Source organism: Oncorhynchus tshawytscha, linkage group LG31 (assembly GCF_018296145.1).
Source record: "Oncorhynchus tshawytscha isolate Ot180627B linkage group LG31, Otsh_v2.0, whole genome shotgun sequence".
Taxonomy (NCBI): Eukaryota; Metazoa; Chordata; class Actinopteri; order Salmoniformes; family Salmonidae; genus Oncorhynchus; species Oncorhynchus tshawytscha.
The window spans coordinates 17,128,115-17,148,012 of record NC_056459.1 but is presented as its reverse complement, the minus strand read 5'-3'; the positions used below and the strand labels follow the sequence as shown (position 1 = coordinate 17,148,012).

The 19,898-nt window shown below is 41.8% G+C and overlaps 1 protein-coding gene across 4 annotated transcripts; it reads right to left on the bottom strand.

Annotated features, from left to right (window-relative positions):
- Positions 1-5,888: 5,888 nt before the first annotated feature.
- LOC112229620 (leucine-rich repeat-containing protein 3B) lies at positions 5,889-17,984 on the bottom strand. Of its 4 annotated transcripts, none has more exons than XR_006080558.1 (3): positions 17,769-17,984; positions 7,337-10,686; positions 5,889-6,976 (listed from the first exon to the last, which is right to left on the bottom strand). XR_006080558.1 is itself a non-coding variant. In XM_024395558.2 (2 exons), exon 2 carries the CDS (start codon positions 10,495-10,497, stop codon positions 9,676-9,678), a length of 822 nt encoding a protein of 273 aa, XP_024251326.1. In that variant the 5' UTR covers positions 10,498-10,686; positions 17,769-17,984; the 3' UTR covers positions 5,889-9,675. The 4 variants fall into 4 exon arrangements, 1 of the variants encoding a protein (XP_024251326.1); XR_006080556.1 differs by having other exon boundaries at positions 6,944-6,960; positions 7,009-10,686; XR_006080557.1 differs by lacking the exon at positions 5,889-6,976 and adding an exon at positions 6,997-7,024 and having other exon boundaries at positions 7,112-10,686.
- Between the last annotated feature and the right edge of the window lie 1,914 nt (positions 17,985-19,898).

Sequence of the window (19,898 nt, the reverse complement as noted above, 5' to 3'; positions counted from 1 at the left end):
TTCTACAGTTTGAACCCCTGCTGGTTCTGTATGCTTTGTATGTTCTCTATAGTTATGTACTTGAAAATATATAAATTGTCCAGTTCGGCACATTTGGGCAGACATGATTCAAAATGTTGTGCGTAATGTAATGCTTCACTGGATCAGTCGGAAACGTTGCACACACACTGCTGCCATCTGTTGGTCAAAATCTAAATTGTGCCTAAACTCCAATATGATTTTTATGGCCTTTCTCTTGCATTTCAAAGATGATGGATAAGCAAAATGCCAAACACTGAGGGTGGAAATTAATATGAGGAATTAGCAACTAATAACATAAGGTTGAAACGTATTTGGGGCCAGTTTCCTGGACCCAGATTAAGCTTATTCCTGGACCAAAAAGCACTTTCAATTAAGATTTTCCATATACTTTTTATTTCAGTGGGAGGTTTAATCTGAGTCTGGGAAACCATCCCTTGATGTTTCGTTTCAGACAGAGAGCTTGTCCCCGAGGACAATACCTTGAATTACCATAAATTGATGCCCCTGAAGATCCCTTTCAATGGCTCTGACTTTATGAACTTAAGATCAGTCTTGTCCCTAGGAGAATTATTAAGTCTAGGTCCAACCAGCACTGTTGGCATGGCTGATGCTAAGCAATATGCAGAGACAGATAAGGAATCATTGCCAGCTCCCTCCCATCAGACACCAGGAGGAAATGAAAACACATCACAATCAGGCAGTGTTTTAGCTGGCTCACGGTCTGTTTTAACTGGCTCAGTCTGGTCTGGTCTCTGTATGAGTTGTAGTGCTACAAGCCTGGTGCTCACTGGATAGCAAGGTGTGTATTCAAATGTAATTTTCTCCTGTTTTGCCTGGCATAAACAGAGTATACTACTTTTATATAATCCATATAAAATACAGTTAGCTATCTGATCATTTCAGATAGGCCTAGTTTGGTTAAGTTAATTATTAGGCTGTACAGTGCATTCGGAAAGTATTCAGACCCCTTGACTTTTTCCACATTTTGCTACATTACAGCCTTATTCCAAAATTGATTAAATAGTTTTTTCCCCTAATCAATCTACACACAATACCCCATGTTGACAAAGCAAAAACAGATTTTATAAAATGTATGCAAATGTATACAAATAAAAAAGGAAATATCCTGTTTACTTATGTATTCAGACCCTTTACTCAGTACTTTGTTGAAGCACCTTTGGCAGCAATACAGCCTTGAGTCTTCTTGGGTATGACACTACAAGCTTGGCACACCTGTACTTGGGGAGTGTCTCCCATTCTTCTCTGCAGAACCTCTCAAGCTCTGTCAGGTTGGATAGGGAGTGTCGCTACAGAGCTCATTTCAGGTCTCTCCAGAGATGTTCGATCAGGTTCAAGTCCGGGCTCTGGCTGGGCCACTCAAGGACATTGAGAGACTTGTCCCAAAGCCACTCCTGCGTTGTTTTGGCTGTGTGCTTAGGGTTGTCCTGTTGAAAGGTGAACCTTTGCCAGTGTCTGACGTCCTGGGCTCTCTGGAGCAGGTTTTCATCAAGGATCTCTCTGTACTTTGCTCCGTTCATCTTTTCCTCCATCCTGACTAGTCTCCTAGTCCATGCCGCTGAAAAACATCTCCACAGCATGATGCTGCCACCACCTTGCTTTACCGTAGGGATGGTGCCAGGTTTCCTCCAGACGTGACGGTTGGCATTCAGGCCAAGAAGTTAAATCTTGGTTTCATCAGACCAGAGAATCTTGTTTCTCATGGTCTGAGAGTCTTTTGGCAAACTCCAAGCAATGTGCCTTTTACTGAGGAGTGGCTTCTGTCTGGCCACCATAAAGGCCTGATTGGTGGAGTGCTGCAGAGATGGTTGTCCTTCTGGAATGTTCTCCCTTCTCCACAGAGGAACTCTGGAGCTCTGTCAGAGTTACCATTGTGTTCTTGTTCACCTTCATGATCATGGCCCTTCTACCCCGATTGCTCAGTTTGGCCAGGCGGCCAGCTCTAGCAAGAGTGTTGGTGGTTCCAAACTTCTTCCATTTAAGAATGATGGAGGCCACTGCGTTCTTGGGGACCTTCAATGCGGCATCATTTATTTGATACCCTTCCCCAGATCTGTGCTTCGACACAATCCAGTCTCAGTCTCAGTGTACAATCCAGTCTCAGTCTCAGTGTACAATCCAGTCTCAGTGTACAATCCAGTCTCAGTCTCAGTGTACAATCCAGTCTCAGTGTACAATCCAGTCTCAGTCTCAGTGTACAATCCAGTCTCAGTTTATTTCTGTATCTTGCGTTTTGAAAATGCATCACCGTTTATTGCGGTAATGAAAGGCTACAGGGATTGTGTTCGTGTCTGCGCGCTATGAACCACTTCTGTTTGGGGGTAGAGGGTCAAAACATGTGAGAACCACTGAGCTAGAGAACAGATTGCTGATTTGCTGTACAGCTAACTATAGGTGTCACACCCTGACCATAGTTTGCTTTGTATGTTTCTATGTTTTGGTTGGTCAGGGTGTGATCTGAGTGGGAATTCTATGTTGGATGTCTTGTTTGTCTATTTCTATGTCTGGCCTGATATGGTTCTCAATCAGAGGCAGGTGTTAGTCATTGTCTCTGATTGGGAACCATATTTAGGTAGCCTGGGTTTCACTGTGTGTTTGTGGGTGATTGTTCCTGTCTCTGTGTTTGTTGCACCAGATAGGGCTGTTTCGGTTTTTTCACATTTCTTGTTTTGTAGATTGTTCATCTTTATTAAAGATGTTTACAAGTAACCACGCTGCGTTTTGGTCCGCCTCTCCTTCACCTAAGGAAAACCGTTACAATAGGATCGGTTGCGGAGCAAACATCAAATTGTAAAGAGAGAGGACTACCATAAATACATTGGTGATCAAAAATTGGTGATCAAGAATATGAACAGTTTACTTTGCAAACTCACCAGCGATGGGGCATCATTTTGGTGTGTCAAAATAGCTTGAAATGTATTATTTACTTATGAAGGTTGATTTTGGAATTTGTTGTTCAAATGAATTATTACATAACCAAAATGTGTTGTAGACAAAATAATGAAAAGGGCTGTCTGGTAGCCTCAATAAATAGACAAAGTCATTGCATGTATAGATTTGTATTTTTACTTGAGACTTGCAGTAATTTCCAATGTTCATGTAGTCATGCATTGATGGCCGTGTTAGACAAAGTGCAAGTTAGGATTCAACTTAAGGGACCGGGTACCTAACCCAACCTCTCTGGTACTTCTCTATCTTTTAAAGTCCTTCTTTTAATTTCTCTAAGTTCACATCTTAGACAGATGTTATGGTGCACTCTTCAATGATATTTCAAACCCTCTGATACTGGTCCTTGGAGACATATATGTCTGAGAAATGTCCATGTGTACATTCATTTTACCTGACTCTGTCGTACTGTGGCGTGAGAGTAGGGGGTGTGGCTGGGAGAGTGGGGGTGGGGGTGTGGCTGGGAGAGTGGGGGTATAGCTGGGAGAATGGGGGTATGGCTGGGAGAGTGGGGGTGGGGGTGTGGCTGGGAGAATGGGGGTATGGCTGGGGGGGTGGGGGTGTGGCTGGGAGAGTGGGGGTATAGCTGGGAGAATGGGGGTATCAAATCAAATCAAATCAAATCAAATCAAATTTTATTTGTCACATACACATGGTTAGCAGATGTTAATGCGAGTGTAGCGAAATGCTTGTGCTTCTAGTTCCGACAATGCAGTAATAACGAGCAAGTAATCTAACTAACAATTCCAAAAAAAACTACTGTCATACACAGTGTAAGGGGATAAAGAATATGTACATAAGGATATATGAATGAGTGATGGTACAGAGCAGCATAGGCAAGATACAGTAGATGATATCGAGTACAGTATATACATATGAGATAAGTATGTAAACCAAGTGGCATAGTTAAAGTGGCTAGTGATACATGTATTACATAAGGATGCAGTCGATGATATAGAGTACAGTATCAACGTATGCATATGAGATGAACAATGTAGGGTAAGTAACATTATATAAGGTAGCATTGTTTAAAGCGGCTAGTGATATATTTACATCATTTCCCATCGATTCCCATGATTAAAGTGGCTGGAGTAGAGTCAGTGTCATTGACAGTGTGTTGGCAGTAGCCACTCAATGTTAGTGGTGGCTGTTTAACAGTCTGATGGCCTTGAGATAGAAGCTGTTTTTCAGTCTCTCGGTCCCAGCTTTGATGCACCTGTACTGACCTCGCCTTCTGGATGGCAGCGGGGTGAACAGGCAGTGGCTCGGGTGGTTGATGTCCTTGATGATCTTTATGGCCTTCCTGTAGCATCGGGTGGTGTAGGTGTCCTGGAGGGCAGGTAGTTTGCCCCGGTGATGCGTTGTGCAGACCTCACTACCCTCTGGAGAGCCTTACGGTTGAGGGCGGTGCAGTTGCCATACCAGGCGGTGATACAGCCCGCCAGGATGCTCTCGATTGTGCATCTGTAGAAGTTTGTGAGTGCTTTTGGTGACAAGCCGAATTTCTTCAGCCTCCTGAGGTTGAAGAGGCGCTGCTGCGCCTTCCTCACGATGCTGTCTGTGTGAGTGGACCAATTCAGTTTGTCTGTGATGTGTATGCCGAGGAACTTAAAACTTGCTACCCTCTCCACTACTGTTCCATCGATGTGGATGGGGGGGTGTTCCCTCTGCTGTTTCCTGAAGTCCACAATCATCTCCTTAGTTTTGTTGACGTTGAGTGTGAGGTTATTGTGAGGGTATGGCTGGGAGAGTTGAGTGTGAGGGTATGGCTGGGAGAGTGGGGGTATGGCTGGGAGAGTGGGGGTATAGCTGGGAGAATGGGGGTATGGCTGGGAGAGTGGGGGTGTGGCTGGGAGAGTGGGGGTGTGGCTGGTCAGGGGACAGCTGGGAGGAAGTGGTTCATAGGGAGAGATTGTAGGGGTTGGGGGGTGTTGGCAGAGAACATGAAGTATGACTGGGTGTACCTTGAGTATAAAAATAGATCTAATTTAAGGATCTAATTTTAGTCTGTGACAGTTTATAATTCAGAAGAGAATTCAGAACAGTCGGGCATCCATCCTATCCCAGCCTTAAATACAGACGGAGGGAGGGAGGAAGCCGGGAGACATTGAACAGATGTAGCCGTGGTGTCGAGGGGAAGAAAGAAGCAAGTAATTGTTTTGAGACAGACAGGAGCACTCATGTATGGCAGGCAGCGTTTGTTCATCTGTGCTTTTAGTGAAACGTTGACAAGAGGCCTCTAGTCTCAACTTCAAACACTATTTCCCTTTGTTTCAATTTAGCCATGATTGGCTCCTCATCAGTGTGTGTGTTTGTCTGTGTGTGTGTCTGTGTTTTCTGAACATGCCTTATTCATGATCTGTCGTACTTTGCATTTAAAGATAGAATCCGCAGTACAGTGCCACGGGCCGCCCCATCACCCTTGTAATTGTTTTTGTTGCCGAGCAGAAAAACGTTGTGAGCAGAGAAACGTCGTGCAGCATGGTAAAAACATTGCAGTACATATTGTGCTCTTCTATCGCTCGTGCAATGATGTCAGAGGGGGAAAAACTGTGTTGGTTGTTTGCAGTAACTTCTTTGTTGTTGTAATATCGCAAACAGACTTGGCTGTTTCACCATCAAGGATTCCAGCTTTAAAGACAAATGCAAATAAACATACTGAAGCTCATTATTCAAAGAGAAACATGTTGTTTAGCTAAAACGTGAACAAGTGATTGATACAATGTTATCAGCGCATGGCAAATGTCCCTCTGTAAAGTGTATTGAAAACTTCTGACAATAAACTTTAAATCAAGTTGACTGGACTTCACAGGCATATGGGTGCCCTCTCTACTACTGATGCTAAGTATTGGGTAGAAGGCTACAACAATCATCATGACCATCCAAAGTTAAATTCAAATAAATCACGAGTGTCCATATTTCCTTTATTTCCTTTTATGACATGCCTTTACAACGTGTGGATGGTTGTATCAGTGCTTGGTCTTCAGTTTTATCACAAAGCATCAGACAATGTTTTGTCCGTCTCGAAAAAGAAAATGGACAGGCAGAGAAGACAATAACCACATTCTCTCTGTTTTATGCTACTTTCATGTTTCTTCTTCTTTATTTAGATGGTGGGAAACTAGGATATCAACGTCCATTTCTATCAGCTCTTTCAAAGACAAACCATACAGAGTTCATGTCTCCTTTGTGTTGGTTCGGTATACACTATGCTGGACATGAAAGGAATCCAAAACACAGAAACCTTTGACTGTGAAACGCAGGTCTTTTTTCATTCATGTCCAGAAAACAACTCTGAATGTGAAATTATTTGGTTAAAATGAGAAACAGAAAATATGAGAGAAGTTTTTCAGGCACTTAATTAAATATTCTTCCAGAGTCCTTGGCTTGGCTACACTGTGCTTTTTTAATTTGCGGTATGGGTACATGCATTGAAGTCTCCTCTCCTAAACCCATTACAAATACATGAGACATGAACTCATGGCCTCTGCTCTGCAGGACAAGACAGTGCAAAAGGCTGTACAGTAGCACAACATTAAAATACAACAATTTATTAAATGGATTTCAAATTCCTTCTCGGACACAACAACAATGTACCTATTTACATTTAGTTTGATAAATGTGTGTTGTGACTAGGCCTACTTGTCTATCAACCTGCTGTAACTACAACCTGTTGTAACTACAACCTGTTGTAACTACAACCTGTTGTAACTACAACATACTGTAACTACACCCTGTTTTAACGACTTGTTGTAACTACAACCTGTTGTAACTACAACCTGCTGTAACTACTACATGTTGTAACGACTTGTTGTAACTACAACCTGTTGTAACTACTACCTGTTGCTACTACTACCTGTTGCTACTACTACCTGTTGTAACAACCTGTTGTAACTACTACCTGTTGCTACTACTACCTGTTGTAACAACCTCTTGTAACTACTACCTGTTGTTACTACTACCTGTTGTAACAACCTGTTGTAACTACTACCTGTTGCTACTACTACCTGTTGTAACTACTACCTGTTGCTACTACTACCTGTTGTAACAACCTGTTGCTACTACTACCTGTTGTAACAACCTGTTGCTACTACTACCTGTTGTAACAACCTGTTGCTACTACTACCTGTTGTAACAACCTGTTGCTACTACTACCTGTTGTAACAACCTGTTGCTACTACTACCTGTTGTAACAACCTGTTGCTACTACTACCTGTTGCTACTACTACCTGTTGTAACAACCTGTTGTAACAACAACCTGTTGTAACTACAACCTGCTGTAACTACAACCTGCTGTAACTACAACCTGTTGTAACGACTTGTTGTAACTAGTACCTGTTGCTACTACTACCTGTTGCTACTACTACCTGTTGTAACAACCTCTTGTAACTACTACCTGTTGTTACTACTACCTGTTGTAACAACCTGTTGTAACTACTACCTGTTGTTACTACTACCTGTTGTAACGACTTGTTGTAACTATTACCTGTTGTAACAACTTGTTGTAACTACAACCTGTTGTAACTACAACCTCTTGTAACAACCTGTTGTAACTACTACCTGTTGTAACGACTTGTTGTAACTACAACCTGTTGTAACTACAACCTGTTGTAACTACTACCTATTGTAACTACTACCTGTTGTAACTACTACCTGCTGTAACAACCTGTTGTAACTACAACCTGTTGTAACTACTACCTATTGTAACTACTACCTGTTGTTACAACCTGTTGTAACTATTACCTGTTGTAACTACTCACTGTTGTAACAACCTGTGCTCATCATATCATCAAATCCTTCCAAATGAACTGGCCACCTTGCAGCACTGGGGGGAAAATCTAAACTGTGTAAACATTCCTTGTACATAATACATCATTTTTTAACCACATTGAATGTGGATAGAAGCTTTTACTTTTTTCATTCTCTCACTCTCCTGCTCCTTCGCCCACTTACCTATCCTCTCTCCTTCTCTCTCTCACTTTCTCTCTCACTTTCTATCCCTCTCTGCCCTGCCCTGCCCTCCCCTCCCCTCTCTCTCCATCTTTCTCTCTATGGGATGTTTTAGTGAACCCATGTCACTGTGATGCAAGTGAAAGCCATTTAAACGAATGACAGCTGTAATTTTCTCTTCTCACATTGCTGGGGATAGAACTCTACACACAGTGTTATTAAAGGCAAGGTAAATGATGCATGCATCTATCTGCATTCTGAACGCAGCATGGGGGCTGAACAGAAAGGGGATGTTTGTGTTGAAATTATTACAGTCTTCCCATCGACAGGTTTGTGACGCTGTGGGTGTGTCCCAAATTGTACCCTATTCTCTACATAGTGCATTACTTTCCACCAGGGCCCATAGGGCTATATGTAGGGAATAGGGCCCCATTTGGGACACTGAGTATTTCTCCACTTTGGCTGAGAAAGGAATCTATGTGTGAAACACATTTCTATGAATATGAATATGTATTCTATTTCAGGAAACATAGACTGAGTCATTAGAAATCTTAGCAAATGAGTTTTGTGGAAAAGCCAAATGCACAGTATTGTTTTTGGGTGTTGTTGTGTATGTGTTGTGTTAACATGTAACACAAAACGCTTGTTGGTTCTCAGGACTTGAGAACTTAGACACTACTAGGGTACTGATAAATCACATGACACACATACGAATCACTTGAATCTACCGACTCTTTTGGGAGTCATTTGATTTGATATCTACCCCAAACCATTGTTATCTGACCATCACAAATCTACTACGATGCAATGAATCAACTTTGTCATTTCAAGACAACAAGAACATACAGTACAGGGACTTGACAAAATTAAGGAAGAAATGTTTAGTATTTTTACAGCACATCAGTCGTTTTTCAACATTGGTGATGTCATGATCATTTTAACAAATCATTGATTCTAATTATTTCACATTTGGAAAGTAAAGTTAAGTTTCATGATTGATGTTTGGGGCCTGTTATTTATTCAAATTAAATTAAACAAAGTATGCAGTTGGATGCACAAGCACAGAACACCCTCTAGATCAAAGGCCTGTTATCATTACCTTACAAAAATGTTGTCCAAAAACCATTTCTCCAGATTTTGCTCTAAAAAAATACTTATCAACCTATCAAAATTTAAACCTGAGATTCAGATTTTCAAAACAATCTCAGAACAGATCTCAATGAAGCCATCTGTGGTACCCCCATAGACTTGACCCTTCTGTTAATGTGATCTGAACTAACTGCTGTTGTCTATGCACATGTACCCTGTGCATTCCAAAATGCTTGTCTTTAGATTGACGTCTACAGACAAACACTAACGTTTACGCATTTCTCCTCTTTTAAAAATTGGGCTTTCTCAGTGTTTACCTTTGTAATTAACACATTGGTGTGAAGCTTCAAATGCAAGGATCCAGGTTTAATCTATCATGATTTCTTTTGAGTACATCAAAAAAACATTTTCACAACAGAAGACGTTACATCCATCTTGAAATATGGGTCCTATATCTCCGGGTTTAGTTCTGAACTTCTGCTGTTCATGCATAGAATTAGAATCAATTAGTCATTCTAATTCTAGAACTAATTAGACAATCTAATTATATTGTATACAGTCAGTTCTCACCATAGTGATGTCAGTTCTCACTACAGGGATGTCACACTGGAGTACTGATGTCCTATAGTGTCTAGTAGTGATGATGTCCTGTTACACCACAGTACTGATGTCCTCCACCTCGTTGGGCTTCACAGGCTTGCTGGGCAGCGACTTAAGGTACTCCAAGTGTCGCCGGGCATCCTCCTGGTTCTGCCGTACGTAATACACCACGTAGGAGATGACCATGGCGAACCAGCCGAACATCGTCACCAGCATTGCGTAGTCCGTGGTCCTTTTGGCCAGGTTACACAGGTCTGTGTCCACCGCCAGGAAATGGCGTCCCTCCTGTTCTTGGAGCTCGGAGCTCCGGCAGAGGACACGTGCAGCCGCCTCGTGGTTGTGGGCCATGCCGCCCAGTGCCTGCTGCAGGGTGCAGTCACAGTGCCAGGGGTTGTCATCCACCAGGACCCGCGCTTTGAGCCGGGCGAATGCATCCTTGTGCACGCTAGTGATGCGGTTGTGTGAGAGGTCGAGGACCTGCAGTGTGGCCTCCACGCCACTGAAGGCACCCTCCTCCAGCGTCTCCACAGCGTTGTGGGACAGGTTGAGCTCCCGCAGCAGCCTCAGGCCCCGGAAGGCATGGTCGGGGACGGCCATGATCTGGTTGTGGTCGAGGCGGAGCACGGCGGTGTCTGGAGGCAGGTCCGGGGGGATCTCTTTGAGCCGGGACCCGGTACAGGTGACATTGAGGCCAAGGAAGAGCCCCAGGGGCCCCGGGCCGAGGTGGAGGCCCGGGTCGGGTCGGGCCCGCTGGCAGACGCAGCCCTTGGGACACATGGAGGCGGAGGGGAAGCACAGGGCCATGAGGACCAGGCTCTGGAGGAGCAGGCACATGGGGATGGAGCGGGACAGCCACAGGTCCAGGGGAGTCATACTGGTGGGGACCACCAGCCCTCAGCATCCCGCCAAGGGACAGGGACACCTCACCACTGGACCGGCCCAAGGACCAACAGACCGGCCACGGCTCATACCAAACACTCCATACTGGAGACTGATGAGCCTCCACCAACACACTCACGGTCTGTTCAGGTCTAGCAGGACCTGCCACCAGTTGAACTCATGCTGAAATAAAAACAGATAGAAGCATTAAAAAATATAAAACTGCTTAATGAAGGACTATAAGTATTTTGAACAACTTTTTTAGTGTGGACCTTTTGGTTTTTGCTGTAGTCAAAAAGACTAAACAGGAGCACCACGGTGTATAAATATAAATAAACCATTGATTTACTCTGTTGTATATACATCATCACAATTTCACTGTTATTGATAGAAACAATATTGCACTACTTGTTCTATTTATGACATGCTAGGTTACACGATAAGGTTAAGGTGCTGACCTGTTGCACCCTCAATAACCACTGTGACTATTATTTGACCCTGTTGGTCATCTATAAATGTTTGAACATATTGAAGAACAATCTGGCCTTAATGGCAATTTATTGGCCAGAAGATAATCTTATATTCTCCACCCGGCAAAGCCAGAAGAGGACTGGCCACCCCTCAGAGCCTGGTAACTCTCTAGATTTCTTCCTAGGTTCATGCCTTTCTAGGGAGGAATTCCTACAGTAGCCACCGTGCTTCTATATCTGCATTTCTTGCTCTCTGGGATTTTAGGCTCTGTTTCTGTATAAGCACTTTGTGACAACTGCTGATGTAAAAAGGACTTTATAAATACATTTGATTGATTAAGCTCGGTTAGAAGAATTACTGTCCTTTAAAAGAACACATTCTTTACTGAGACGTGGCAATAAGGATAGACCTGTGAATCAAACACTAGCCAGCTACAAACTATTTTTATTTAACCAGGCAAGCTAGTTAAGAGCAAATTCTTATTTACAATGACAGCCTAGGAACAGTGGGTTAACTGCCATGTTCAGGGGCAGAATGACAGATTTTTACCTTGTCAGCGCAGGGATTTGATCTAGCAACCTTTCAGTTACTGGCCCAACGCTCTAACCACTAGGCTCTAACCACTAGGCTCTAACCACTAGGCTCTAACCACTAGGCTCTAACCACTAGGCTCTAACCACTAGGCTCTAACCACTAGGCTCTAACCACTAGGCTCTAACCACTAGGCTCTAAACACTAGACTCTAACCACTAGACTCTAACCACGACTCTAACCACTAGACTCTAACCACTAGACTCTAACCACTAGACCCACTAGACTCTAACCACTAGACTCTAACCACTAGACTCTAACCACTAGACTCTAACCACTAGACCCACTAGACTCTAACAACTAGACTCTAACCACTAGACCCACTAGACTCTAACCACTAGGCTACAACTATGTTGTGTATTTAGTCAATTAACCTCTTACTGCAGTGTGCTAAATCAGGGTCACACAGAGTGATTCTTGGTAGTCTTAAACAAATCTAATTTCAAACCAAAGTATATACCTCACACACATGGTTATGGGATTTTAAAAAGAAGGCACCTGCGTAATTTCAGATATAGAGTTGAAATATGGTCAATTTTGAGTATGCATCCCAATATTACACTTTATATACATCACAGAAGACTTAAATATAACAAAACCGTTTGACATAGAAACACCGGATTTTCGCCGTTGAATATATATATATATATATCGCCCTGCTAGTGGCCTCATGGGTGGAATGTTCATATTTTTCAGAATTTCAGAATTATTGAATATATATATATATATATATATATATATATATATATATATATATATATATATATATATATATATATATATATATATATATATATATATACAATTTTTTAATAATTCTGAAATTCTGAAAAATATGAACATTCCACCCATGAGGCCACTAGCAGGGCAATTTAGTCATTTGACTGCAGGAACGAGTTTTAAGAACAGATTCAAATTCACAATGACGATCTGTCAAACATATACATTGCCTGTTGTGACATGTACATTTTATTATCTGTGTAAGAGTAAGAATACGGTAAGTGCACAGTAATGTGAAGTTAGAGCGGACAATGGAATCAATGTTTACTTACGTTCCCAATCATGACATGATCGGTATTGTTAGTAAAAAAAAACATATACCTGCTCTATTGTAAGCTTGCGTACTGTGGATAACAACACATTGCCTGCATTCCAAATGGCACCCTATTCTCTATGTGTGCACTACTTTTTACCAGGTCCCATAGGGAATGAATTGGTCCACTCACACAGACAGCATCGTGAGGAAGGCGCAGCAGCGCCTCTTCAACCTCAGGAGGCTGAAGAAATTCGGCTTGTCACCAAAAGCACTCACAAACTTCTACAGATGCACAATCGAGAGCATCCTGGCGGGCTGTATCACTGCCTGGTATGGCAACTGCACCGCCCTCAACCGTAAGGCTCTCCAGAGGGTAGTGAGGTCTGCACAACGCATCACCGGGGGCAAACTACCTGCCCTCCAGGACACCTACACCACCCGATGCTACAGGAAGGCCATAAAGATCATCAAGGACATCAACCACCCGAGCCACTGCCTGTTCACCCCGCTGTCATCCAGAAGGCGAGGTCAGTACAGGTGCATCAAAGCTGGGACCGAGAGACTGAAAAACAGCTTCTATCTCAAGGCCATCAGACTGTTAAACAGCCACCACTAACATTGAGTGGCTACTGCCAACACACTGTCAATGACACTGACTCTACTCCAGCCACTTTAATCATGGGAATTGATGGGAAATGATGTAAATATATCACTAGCCACTTTAAACAATGCTACCTTATATAATGTTACTTACCCTACATTGTTCATCTCATATGCATACGTTGATACTGTACTCTATATCATCGACTGCATCCTTATGTAATACATGTATCACTAGCCACTTTAACTATGCCACTTGGTTTACATACTTATCTCATATGTATATACTGTACTCGATATCATCTACTGTATCTTGCCTATGCTGCTCTGTACCATCACTCATTCATATATCCTTATGTACATATTCTTTATCCCCTTACACTGTGTATAAGACAGTAGTTTTTTTTGAATTGTTAGTTAGATTACTTGCTCGTTATTACTGCATTGTCGGAACTAGAAGCACAAGCATTTCGCTACACTCGCATTAACATCTGCTAACCATGTGTATGTGACAAATAAAATTTGATTTGATTTGAATAGGGTGCCATTTGGGACTCACATATTGTGTGATAGGGACTCACATATTGTGTGATAGGGACTCACACACTGTGTGATAGGGACTCACACATTGTGTGATAGGGACTCACACGTTGTGTGATAGGGACTCAGCCATTGTGTGATAAGTGCTAAGTACAGTGGAGTGCAGCAGGCTGGTTATATCATGCCCCCCTCATTCTCCCTCTGTCACACTGTGTATTGTCACCTTCTCAAAACAAATCCTTGTCTGCAGAACATCACATGGGAAAGACAGCACAGGGTGAATGTGTGGAATGCACTTACAGTGCAGGAACTCTACATTAACCCAAGTGTACAATGCAGTCCTATTCAATCATAAAAATGCTAGGCACCTTTATTCAGCCATAGCTGTATTTTCCCTATATTGAGAGCCTATCTATCCTGTAGTCTGTAAGTTAACTGTACAATACAGCCCTATTCAATTATAAAAGTGCTATGCACTTATTTTCTGTCGTATGACTTTCCCCATATCGAGACCCTACCTATCATGTATATAAACACATACTAACATTTGTCTGTCAGATCTCCCAGAGGTACTGATAAAACACATTCATTACCGAGTTCGAACAGGATAAGATCCTGAAAAATGTATCCACTTAGACATACGATCAATTCTGATTATACACAACTTTACTATACTGCCCAGCAGCTTGAGGAATGGGAGGAATTGTAGAACGCTCTAGAATACAGTGATTGTTAATGGATATGGGCATCTCCACATATCTGGAGCCCTATCTCCTTACAGCTTGTGTTGTTCACTAGATCCTATGAGGATGAGAGAGATTTAGAAAGGGAAGAATCTTAGTTGACTGTCTGAGGCCCAGTCTCCCCTGGGAGCACCAGGCACAGCTCAAAGATATGACAGAGAGACTGAAATAGAATTGAATAGAATTTATGTTTATTTATCAATTTCAGGGAGGGAAGCATCTGTGTTGTCTGAGGCCCAGCCTCCCTCAAGTGTGTCTAGGTTCAAACGCCAACTGCCAAAACGTTGAATTGCATGCAGGCATGTCATCCACCATCCGCAAGTAGAAAAATGGCAAAGCAACACAAGTGACAGTTGGTATCCGCGGTGACGAGGGATTTTGAATGCATCATCTTCAGAGGCCCTTGGAGGGGAGAATGTAGGCTATGTGTCACTGGGAGTGTGTGAGCTTTGAGGCCTTTCAAGTCCAATGACTAACTGACTGAAGTCATAACATCATACCCAACAGATATTTCACAGTAATGACCTGACTGAATTCAGCTGCTGGCCCTCTTCCGTCTCTGGTCACACTGCAGTGTCAAAGGTTTTTCACATACAGGTTGAAATGGGCGCCTTTGAAATCTATAATTGGCCAAACGTTAATTGATATGTAAATGTTGTGTGTCCACAGTCCACTAACAACTAGCATACAGCCTCAGCTGCAAGGCTATAACCATTTCTATTTTTGCCACCACTTCAATTTTCTTTTCACAAATCAAGAAGGACATGATTGCCCTGCCATTCAGATTCAGTGGAACCATTGAAACATTTAGAAATTGAATAAAGTCCTTACTTTCTACCTGCAGTCTTTATATGACCATATTGTTTAGCAGTATGGTTTAGACCATTTTGAAACTCTGACCAATTACAGATGTATGATCTTAATTTGAGCCAGCTTGCTACAGCAAGAAAATAATCCTGCAGCAACATGAAATGTGAATTATTATGTGGATAATAATTTACATTTCTTGTAGGGGATAATACATTTTTAGTTAGTGTAAATCAAGTCCAACAGTTTAAAGTCAATATTACAAACTTTATAACCCTTTTTAAACCTACAAGTTTATACAAGTTTTATACACTACAAGTATGCATTTCCTACTGTGCAGGAAAATTCTCAGCAACAACAGAGTGATCAAATTAAGATCCTAAATCTGTATCATCTCATCAATGTTAACTTGTATTTCTGTGAAGTAAATATCTGTCATCATATGATTTTAAGGGGTAGATGCCAGAGAGTGGATTGGGGATAGAGAATAATACAACCTTTAACATGTAAAAAGAGCCATCCTTTACAAAAATCAGATTTTCAAATGCAACTAAATTGGTCTGCAATCACAATTTAGCAGGCACTCTAGAAGTGGGATGGGCTCCCAATCAACTACAATCATGCATGGGCTTTGTAAATAGCCCTTAGGCTATGTAGTGGTTGCTCAATCATTTTCTCCGCCATGTTTTTTCTCTCCTTGTAAGAGCTTAGCTGTGACTTCCACTGGTGTCAACCAAAGCTTACAGGTAAAGCTAGTTCTTATGACAAATCTCAACATGGCAGTAAGGATCATGAAATAAAGAAAAATAAATACAGCTATAACTCTTTTAGGTTAAGTAATATTGACGCCATCCATTGCAAAACACTGTCAGCCTGGAAGCATTAGCCTGAAGATGAATGAATGGTCAAGAGTTCAATGAAATAGCTCTTTGATATGACCCCACCATAAAGTCAGAGAATAAATCATGTCGATTGTTCCATTACTATGCATTTACAAAACAATTACTAGAATACTATGTAACATCAATGGTGTTACTGTAGTGTTACTACACAGGTATAAGAGCAACTTGATGTACACCATCAATGTATTAAGAGGCAGAGTGATTAGACAGAGTTAAAACAAATTTTGACACAACCACGACACTATTTTGATCATTTATCATAGGATATGGACATTCTCTTACTTAAGTTACATGTTCCTGTCAAGGCCATATTTATGAAATTCAACAAATATGCATCCCAAATGGCACCCTATTACATACATAGTGCACTGCTTTTGACCAGAGCCGTAGTGCACTACATAGGGAATAGGGTGCAATTTGGGACATAGACTTAGATCTAGACTTAGACTTAGATCTAGACTAGCCTACTATGTTTTCTTTAAGCATACAACCCCACATCACTTGATACAGTTTGTGTTAATCCAATTAACATTATTATTAAGGGTGAACCATTTATGCAAATAGTCTTGATGCATTGAGGGGTTTCGAATTACCATAGAAATGGACCTGAGCAAATAATAGCCAAGCTATTCCTCAAAGACAATAGTCTGCAAGTGTTATAAATGGCATGGCATTTCCCAAACAAATAAACCATGCCCCATGGTAAAGAATCTGATTTATGAGTAGCCAAGCCTACACAGATTTGTACACTTTTTTTTAGGTAGGCCTATAGGTCTAAATGTATGCCTTTTGTTTATCGGTTATATATTATCATTCTGATATTACAAGATGTTATTATATAGTATGAGTTGTTATATGATATAATGAGTGTGTATCTGCTAAACAATTTTCATATGAACACTAAAGAAAAGGACACCCTGCTGTGTGAGCCTGCTCGTCACCAAGGCGAATTCCTTCCTATAGCGCACTCCTGGGCTCGACCGTCAACCGTTAACCCTGCCCTCGAGCTCCGCGGCCAAATGCGACGTAACCTACTACAGGGTTCCCGGCTTCCCTTTCTGACCAGCGCAGCTGTTGTTTTCTACATGGGAACAACTCACTGCCACGATTAAACTATGTCATTGCGGCATGGATGTAAATATGACACCCATTGAACTATGTTATGTCCAAGTATTTATCAAGGACATAACAGCAATATTATTGCAGGCATCCTATCATAACATTATTATAACAGAAAAATAACAGTATATTCGACAGTCCAACAATAAACTATATTTGAGTGATCAGAAGAGATGAACGAGGCTGTGAAGCAACAAATTGAATCGTCACATGACAACGTTTAATAATAATATTAATTTAAAACATGGTGGATATTGAAATCATCCCAAAAACGGATATATGACTACCCCAACTCATCTATTTTTCCTGTTTGTTTCCTTATCTGACTAACAACAACCACCAGACAAGATAAATAAAGGTGGAAAGCCAGCATGAAAATGATTCCATACATACGTGTGTGTGCTGCGCGTGTAACGGAACTGCGGAGCAACAGGCGACATATGTTTCCATTCTCACCTGCAATAAAAACAACCCCTCTCAATTCCATACGTTGACAATTCCATACGGATCGTTCCAACCCAATCTTCCTTCTGTAATTTTTGCCTATCCTCGTCAAAGATGTTCGAATATCCGAAGTTGAAATTCACATTGTTGCAATTGCTTGTTGCTGCTCAGTATTGAACATGAAAGGAATGTGACTGGGCTCGAGCTGGTAAGGGAGGGGTTTGCGAGACAAGAATTGGCGGCGACGGTATTTACCCGGAGCGCGCGCGGGGATGAATGGAATGCACGCCGCAGTCAGACAGAAAGTAGGTATTGCCATACTGTCTGTTGGGTTCTTCTGACTAATTCAATCCACTTGTAATACATCATCAGACATTTTCATTGTATTGTATTCTCGTAAAACTAAATGGAGAGTTGTTAAGTTAAGACAAATTGTAGGTGCATTTCACTGTTAGTCTACACCTGTTGTTTACGAAGCATGTGAGGAATCCAATTTGATTTGTTGCCTCAGTCAGTCACCACCCTCAATCTGCAACACTTCAATGAGTCCATGGTAGAAATAATGGTCAAAATATTGCTCTTTCAGTGTTGCATACTTGAATTGTAGCCGATCACATTGGTCCACATTTGAAAATACCCTATACTAAATACTTTTCTGTTACTATGTGTCTGCTCACACAATTTTCCTACAGGTAGCCTACATAATGTAATCAGGAGCCCACATTTGCTATGTGGCCTACACAGTAAATTCCATGGTAAATGTGGCCTACACAGTAAGTACTATGGTAAATGTGGCCTACGCAGTAAGGACCATTTACCATGGTATTTATGAGTCACATGAAGATGTCACACGGCCACGTGACAGTCTATGTAACATGCCCATGGTGGCCACCAGTCTGGCAGTCAAGCAGGGTCTCCCTCAATTTCTCACATAACAGGCAGGGAAGGAATGGGGACACCCATATACATCATTTCTATGGGAACACCCAACTGTGGTGATGACATGAGGGGCCCTAGAGATTCCCTGGGGGCCAGACACCACGTGACATCAAGTGCTTTCTGAGGTTGGTCATAGCCTGGCCAGGCAACCATGGACACAGCATACAAAGACATTCAGGACTCAGGAGTCTATATTTTGTAATCAGACGTCTTCGATCGCCACCATTCCACCACAAGACTGTGTTAGCCCGCTGAACAAAAGCCTCAACATTAGCCCAGGGAGCTAATGCAAGTCCTCAGATCTCAGGCAAGATTATTCATCACTTCATCATGTGGTTAGTCAAACCACCTCCGCTACACCTTATGTATAATTCCCCAACAGATGTTGATTCGAGATAAATAGCCATCTATTTACATGTAACAGTCCTTTACTCATATTAAGCAGTTAGTGATCAGCTGAGGTATATCAACCACACACAAATCATTCAGCGATGTATTTGAGAGGTTCTAGCTGCTCCGATGATGAGACATTTTCCTTTTCGCCCATAAAAGGTTATGTTTTGTTACGGTTATTTGCATACTGAGTGGCTAATTATTTCCAGCCAATAAGCAGTTATCTGATGGATGATTTAGAGGGGAAAGAATGATGAATTGTTAGTACAATTTATCAGGCCATTAGCCTATTTGGGTGACCACTGACCACCTAATGCATTCAACCGAAATGTGTCTTCCGCATTTAACCCAACCCCTGTCTATAATTTCTCAATTGCCATGTAAGGCCTACCAATAAATGTGCAATGTTTAAGTCTGTTTTCAAGCAATAATTTTCTCAAACCTGTCATTTCATATATATCTGAATGGAATAAATTAATTCAATAAATGATGGCCTGTTTTCCGCTGTCACAGAGATTTTCTGCAGCAACCAGCAGCCTCTCAGTTTAACTCTGTTAACCGAACCTGTAGAGTAAAACTTGGAAAACACCAGGACCTGTCCCTTTCAACCCAATACAATCTGATAAAAGTGTATATGTCACCAATTAAAATGATAAAAAATGGCTGTAGTGGGCCTTTAAACACAATCCGATTGTGTTTTTATTGACCTTTGTTTTATCTCAAAGGTAAGGCTATTTGACATAGCACAGACACAGCAGCATCAGGCGGTCGATACAAACACACACACGCACAAACACACACACGCACGCA